This window comes from Bombus flavifrons, chromosome 9 (genome assembly GCF_040668555.2).
Source record: "Bombus flavifrons isolate JBK064 chromosome 9, iyBomFlav1_principal, whole genome shotgun sequence".
NCBI lineage: Eukaryota > Metazoa > Arthropoda > Insecta > Hymenoptera > Apidae > Bombus > Bombus flavifrons.
This window is the reverse complement of record NC_138450.1, coordinates 1,646,104-1,653,545: the sequence shown is the minus strand read 5'-3', so window position 1 is coordinate 1,653,545 and position 7,442 is coordinate 1,646,104. Positions and strand designations below refer to the sequence as shown.

The window sequence follows — 7,442 nt, the reverse complement described above, 5'->3', positions numbered from 1 at the left end:
ATATTGTAACGTTGAAAACGGTTGTTATTACAGGACTTCGCTGTTCCTATACGTTTATTATATCATATCTATGGAAAATTTCGGTATGGAGCATATATATTCAAATTTATTCTTCTATAAAAAAAGAATTAACAATTATTTGATCGATAAGCTTTTTCGCTTATATTTATCAATCTTCTTTCGTACGAAACTGATCACTAGGTTCTAAGAGTCTTTCGACGGTCCTGTGTTAACCGGCCGTTCTCTTTACCCCACTATTCGTAGCTTGATGCGCACAACACTGAGTTGAATTCTCTGCGCCGCGTCTCCCCATAAGAAGCACACTGTTTCCGAGCATCCCGGCTATCCCCTCGCAGAGCGGGTCGATCGTTACGCGTAGAAGTACGGCCATTGTGTAAAAAGAAGCCACGGCGCTCGGATAGTGTACGCTGAGGACAAGACGTGTAGTTTTTTTCCAAGTTTTCCTCTTGTGATATTTAGATTGTGCCAATATAGGTGAGTAATTTGTATACATATCCGTTGATTTATGTTTCAATTGTATATTCAATTTCGGGCAAGTTTGTCGTCCTAAAAAGTTGATAAAAAATCAGGTCGCGCTGTTAAACCGATGGGCAGTACCTAAGTATCTTCGTCATACACGCGTGATCTTGGAAGAGTGTGTGTGTGGTGTTTGGAATATCATGATGGGAATATTTCGTTTGCGATTTATATGAACTATCTGCTAATTCGAATGCAATCGCTATCATTTTTCATGTATTTTTGTACGGTTTTCGCCATTTTGCCTCGGTCAAGTGTATAAAGTCGGCCATTACGTTACGCGTGCTAGGTTGTGGTCCAGGGCCGGATGACGTACATACAAAATACTTTATGATTTTTATCATTCATTGATGAATTTTAATTACGCATCATTCCTATCGTTCTAATGATGAATAAGTCATTGTACTTGAATATATTAAGCAAATTTTCTAATTCAAACATCTCGTTCACATCTCGTTTTCTATCGATCAGTCATTCGCAACTGACACATATTTCTTTCTTGCTGCTTTATATCAAATGATACAACTACATAATGTCATACATAAATTATGCACTGCAGATTTAAACAATGTGTGTGATTTCCGTGATGTTTGTTTTAATATAAAACAATTTTGTTGTATTGTGTCAAACATTTTTCCATTGACTTTTCAAATAAAAAGGAACATGTCTGTCAGAACAGAATTGTAATCTGTGATATTTTTTCCTGGTAGCTTGAATATTATGTCAAACGTCTAATGTTTGTGTAAACTATTAAGTGAAAATAAAAAAAGTATTTTGTCGGTTAGCGTCCTCTGGCTGTAGTTTCCAATCACGGCAAAGATCGTGATAGGTTGTAAGAGTAGAGCGCATGCTCGTTAGTTTCGTTCGCGTTTTTTCTTCTCTTGTTCCCTCTTCCGGAGAAGCCTGCGCTCTCTGACGGCCGGCATAGAGGCAACCAAGTAGGCAGTCGGCTACGCCATTGTTGTAAAGGGCAGCGCTTGAGGCGCACGCCGAGTTCGGACGCTTACGCAGTTTATTTTCACTTATCACCCATCCCGTTGCTGTGATATTAGATTGTTTTATATTCCATATTAGGTGAGTGTTATAACAAGTAGTCAATTATTTATTTTCGATTTCGGTGAAAATCTTTAGAAAATTTCGGGAAATCTTCTTGTGGGGTGACATGGCGCGGGCGGATCCTCTCCGTACTTTTAAGAAAACATCGTTTTTGCTTAGTTACCGGTCAAAACAAATTTCCCAGTGGAGCAAGTGTTTGCGATTTTGATGTTTTCGTCCAGACGATGCTTTAACGGGAAATTCGAATAGCGGAGATCTATCTGAAATCTTGTTTCTTCTTGTGAACTTTTCCTCTATCGCCATTTTGTCCGGGCGCGACCTCGCGGGCGGCCATATTGCGAACCACGTTTCCTCTCCTCTCCTCTTCTAGTTTCTGGTGGCGGTATGAGGAAAGTGTATGGTTCATTTTCGCCGGTTGGTAGTCGATTCGCGATTGAAAAATTATCTGTCGCCAATTTGTTTTTGTTTCGCACATGTTGCTCGACGTCATCTGACGTAACATTCAATACGAGATAACAATATAAATAGATTACGCAATCGGACGTAAGCCGTGGTGAATGCACTTCCCTTTATTTCGTATTAATCTTTACGCGCAAGTATCTGTATACTTATGTTATGCATTATGTTATCCCCTCCATTGAGAGATTTACGCGTTGCGCATGTGAAGAGAGTAATCGATTTTCCATTTTATTGCGCGTTAGTGATGTAAACCTCGGGGATGTATATAAATTGTGTTACCCTTTTTACCTGATAGATAAACTGTATCGTGGTTCTTTAGTGGTCCTATCAAACTTTGTGTGCTTTACTGTTCCAAGTGATGTTTATATATTTATATGGTATGCAATTTTGATACGCTGTCGCATGACGAATAAAGATAGAAAAATTACAAACCAGCGCCGCTCACAAAATATTTTGATACCAATACTAGGGCATTTATGTATTTATATTGGGGATAATATAGCCTTTTTTATTTTCCAAGTTTTACTCTAACAGTATCTTCTGATATACAGTTTGTTATGTTGATCATTATATCGTTAGTTCTTTTCATTACAACTGGCTTAATGTGGAGTTTTCTCGAAATTTGATATTATCGTTAGGGTACTGAATATCCAGCAGACGTCCCTGAATTCCAGGGGCCTCGAACTAGTGCGCAAGTTAAATGCGCAGGTCGGGCGCAGCTGCGCATGCGTAGTGCTTGCGCGTCCTTCTGCATCATCCCCACCAAATCGTCCATTACCGTTATGAGAACACGCACAAAGGAAAAGGCCAGAAGACCAATTCGACCGACGCGCTTGCACCGTACGGCCATTTTGGAAGCTTTGCTGCTTCCTCGCGGAGCTTTTATCGTGGTTACACATATCAATCGGAGTAATAGATATCATTGGTCTTGCCTTTTATTTCCAAATCATCGGCCTCGATGTTCGTGTTAATTCAACACAACATAATTAGATAGCATTAAGCACGGTCGATCATCTTGAACGGACAAACGGATTTATTTGGTTCATCATTATCCTGAATATTTCCTTCCTTGTTCAGTAACGAGGGAACGAAGCCAGAAAGAATGGAAGACGACCAGCAGTTCTGCCTTAGATGGAATAATCATCAGAGTACATTGATCCAGAACTTCGACACGCTTCTCGAAAGCGGGACGCTTGTCGACTGCACATTGGCAGCAGAGGGGAAATACCTGAAAGCCCATAAGGTAGTTCTGTCTGCGTGCAGTCCTTATTTTGAGGTGAGTGAATCTTGCGAATATTTTACTTTCAATATCGTTTTTATCTCATTATTATTGCCATCACGCGATTAATTTTATTATTATTATTTAAATTATTATTATTGTTTGTATTTTGTCAACTACATTGTATTACATCCAATACTCGTACTTGGTTAATAGGCTTGGTTGAATTGAAATTTAAAATTGTTTCATGGTCTTGAATTTTTTCCTGTTAAGAGATTGAACACCTTATGTATTGATTCTCATATACGAAGTATAACTGTTATTTAGTTTGCTGATAAATAGAAAAGAAATTCAGATCGAGAGTATTAAAGACATTGGTTATTTAAAATTTAGGTTTTTTTTTGGTATTGATGTATCGTTTTCATTTATTCATCGTACTTCGAATTGTAAGAAATTTTGGAATTCAAGCTAAAAGGGGGGAACCTCAAATTGAAACAAGATGGCTGCTCTTGTTGAATGTGGCCTGGGCAGAAGCCAGAGAGGCAGGGAGACTGAAAGCCCAAACCCCCTCCTGGTTCCTCCTGGTAATCAATACAGAGAAAGCAAGATGGCTGATTTCCAGGGCACTTGCCCTGGGATTTTACCCTGATGTGGGAGGAGGGGTGTATAAAGGAGCAATACATCTTTGAATTAGGAAATTGAATTCTATTATTTAGTATTATTTGACTTTTCTACATTAATTTCGACTGTTAATTTGCTATTGTGACATCTACTTGTTTATTATTATTATCTATTAATATTTAAGTCTAAAGTATTTGATATAATTTGTGCAATTCAGAGGTTTAATGGAAATATTTCCGTTATAGGGGCTCCTCAGTGAACATTATGACAAGCATCCTGTCTTTATACTCAAAGATGTTAAGTTTAAAGAATTAAAAGCAATGATGGACTATATGTACAGGGGAGAAGTAAATATCTCCCAAGACCAATTGGCAGCACTCCTTAAAGCTGCCGAGTCTCTGCAAATTAAAGGTCTATCGGAAAGTAAAACAAGTGGTAGCAGTAAGACGGATTCTAGGCAACAAAAGGTCGTTCCGCAAACATCACAGCCCGACATTCCAATTTCGTCTTCCGGTCTTACGATAGAAAAGAACAAAGTTCCTAGGCAGGGTGTGTCGCAAGGTCCCCTGGGGGATTTACCTGAAGACTCTGCCAGTCCTCAAATACCGAAGGGTTTGTCCTCTAGGTAAGAACGTTGGAATTTTTCATTCGTCATTCGTTGAGAATATAAAATTATTATTCTCGTTATTTTTACAGGGAAGGTTCCCAAAGTCCCACATCAAGGAAAAGAAAAAGATTTAGACGAAAAAGTATAGGTGACGATAATTCAGTAGAAAATCACGAAGCTTCGAATTCAAGTGACATGCCTCAACAAATGGGTGTCCCTGCGCTTGGAATTGCACCCGTAGCAGATGAAAAATCACATGCAGACCCCACAGATTCCATTGGCAGGTCAGCCTTAATGACGCAGCTGACGAAACCTGCCGATGAAATGTTACAGGTGAGCCATATGAAATTCGACGTTGAATTTTTACCGTATGAGATCGTATATTAATTGTTCACCAACGTTTAATGGAAGCTGTTGTCTACTGATACTGTTTCTTTCGCTCGTTGGTAGAGCAAATGATATCGTACTTAATCCTACTATTTGATGTCATATCTACTTGATCTTATAGAGTGGAAACGGTGCGATACATGATTGTAATAATTCACATAATGTTTTATATATTTTGACAATACTTAAATAGATAAATGATACAAAGAGAAATACTGTTTCTTATAAAATGATTTTTTACCTTAGTTGCCGCTAGAAAAACCCGAACCAAGTGATAATCTCATTGAACCAAAGTCTGAATATCTCGAAGATCCAGAAGAAAGCGTCGAAGATCTGACGCTGGATGACGACATGAATGATTTGAACGAGATGGAACAAGATAACAATAGAGCCGGCCCATCCCACGACCCCTCCCAGCATCCTGGTAAGTTGAACAATCGTATTATTTTTATATTTTATTTATTCTTCTTTCGTTATAACGTAGTAGCGAAATACAGGGTATTTTGACGAATTTACGCGATATGTGAGTCGATTTCAAATTTTGTGCGCATACGTTTCGAATTCTCGTTTGTTGTCCAGATATATACTTACATAGTTTCACGTACGGCGAGTTCCCCATACGAAATTAAGCGAGAAATGATACCATGTTGTGCAGACGTTATGCATGTATGTAGTCCAGCAGCAAAACTTCGATTCAAAGAAACTTTGAATCGAAGCATAGCTGCTCTCTCCATCTGAGTGAAATAAGCTTGATAAAAGGATAGGATTTATATATATATATATATGTAAATGTATCACACTAACATGGGTTTATAAATTTAAAATGTAAAATTAAATTAGAGGAAGGGACTCGTTCATTAATGACTTGAAGTTCAGTTATGCGAACGTTTCGTTTTTTGTTTGTTAAATGTTAAACGGGTCGTGTAATGATCGGCCGACACTAGCTTGGGTTTCCTCGTTGCAGGTGGGGGGGCGGGAGCGCGGTCTCGGTCGAGAGGGAATTTGATGGGTGGTGATGGCGGTGCCCTCTGGGCGTCTCATTTCCTCGAATGTAAAAAAGGGCCGAATATGAGGCGGCCGCGCACAGATGTTGACGTAGGCGCGTTGCTTAAATCGCTGGAAAAAAAACAGGGCAGAAAGTATAGTTTAGACTCGGTTAAAATGTCCCTGGATGCAATATTACAGCAGGGAGTTAGCACCACTCAGGCATCAGAGATGTACGGCATTAATCGTTCAACCCTGCAATTCTATTTGAAAAAGTTGAACGTCGTCAGGAGGAGATGGAGACAACAACCTAGTAACCTGATCCAGCCTAGACAGCCTTAGTGTGGTGTATGCTTTTACGTGTGTAGTTTATATAATGTCCGATAGCATCGAGATTTATCAGTGAATAATAATATGCCATTGATCGACAGTGAATCGTTCGATTCTATTCTGCTCTGTTTTCTTGTATTTTCATTTCCGCGTTTGATTATAAATATATATATATTTATTTTAGATTATATATACACATACACACACATTATATTAAAAATTGGATAAGTGCCCGAAACGAACTACAACGTAAGTGCTCGCTAGTCATCCCTACCATTCGGGGGAGGGTTCCCTTCGATATACTGCGAAGCTCGATAGTGGAGTGGCGTAACCTTTGATCCGATTTTAAATGTCAATGAGACAGTTACTAATTCAATGGTAACACATTTTTATTTTCGACTTCTTTTTGATTAAACTTCTATCGCATTTTTGAGATTATTTTGATTAACACGTTGACGCCATCGCCGATATGCATGGTTTTCTCTGTGAGGCGGCGCCCGAATGCACGGTTTGCTTCGTTGGGCGGCGCAGGATCACATTAGACTGTTCGACACGACTGCAATTTTTTAACTTTGATCTCAATTTATAGCAAAATTAGAAAAGCTATACGATTCCGTGGACTTCAACTATAATACATTGATATACAATAGTTTGGCAATATCTGTTTGCATATATCTATAAATGTTAACACGTTGACGCCGCCGGCGCCGATATTCATGGTTTTCTCCGTGGGGCGGTGCCCGAATTCACTGTCTGCTTCGTGGTGGGGCAGCGCTGGGTCACTACCCACCTTGTGAAATACATGTGTGACCCATCGACGCCCCTCTGGACAGACACGTGTGACCTGCCAATGGGGCACGCCACCTCACGGAACAGACACGTGTGACCCGCCGATGGGTCGCGCCGGCGTCAACGTGTTAAGTAAGGCTGGCGGGACCAGCTTTGGCCCTAATTTTGTACTCCTTTCAATTTTTTCTCAAAAAGTAGAGGTCTGACGCGAGTTCTGAATCTGAAAAAATTTTTTAATTCCGCACAGGAACAAAGAATAGTCATGCATGTTCGTTGGAGAACAACGGCGCGCGTAAGGAACATGCACGACGAAAATAGTGTTAGGTTACGTTAAATTTTTAAAATGGACTGACAAAAGGCCAGTATGTATGTATGGTAGAGCTACTTCCAAAAATCACAGGTGCGTTATTGTTCAGGGGAAAAATAGTAAATTAAAGCCAGCCACTTTTTTTT

The 7,442-nt window shown here is 39.5% G+C and overlaps 1 protein-coding gene across 50 annotated transcripts in view; it reads left to right on the top strand.

The window, feature by feature from the left end:
* Positions 1 to 334: 334 nt before the first annotated feature.
* Positions 335 to 7,442, top strand: part of LOC138183346 (longitudinals lacking protein, isoforms H/M/V) — a 79,599-nt gene continuing 72,491 nt past the window's right edge. For 14 of the 50 annotated variants that reach the window (XM_069120140.1, XM_069120139.1, XM_069120144.1 and 11 more), the window contains exons 1-5: positions 2,283 to 2,429; positions 3,130 to 3,328; positions 4,138 to 4,517; positions 4,589 to 4,832; positions 5,133 to 5,310. In XM_069120140.1, the coding sequence (XP_068976241.1) occupies positions 3,155 to 3,328; positions 4,138 to 4,517; positions 4,589 to 4,832; positions 5,133 to 5,310 (976 nt within the window). In that variant the 5' untranslated portion in view covers positions 2,283 to 2,429; positions 3,130 to 3,154. Of the gene's footprint in view, positions 496 to 1,450; positions 1,612 to 2,264; positions 2,430 to 3,129; positions 3,329 to 4,137; positions 4,518 to 4,588; positions 4,833 to 5,132; positions 5,311 to 5,850; positions 6,228 to 7,442 lie in introns of those variants that run through there. The other 36 variants (XM_069120153.1, XM_069120149.1, XM_069120152.1 and 33 more) reach the window with 15 other exon arrangements.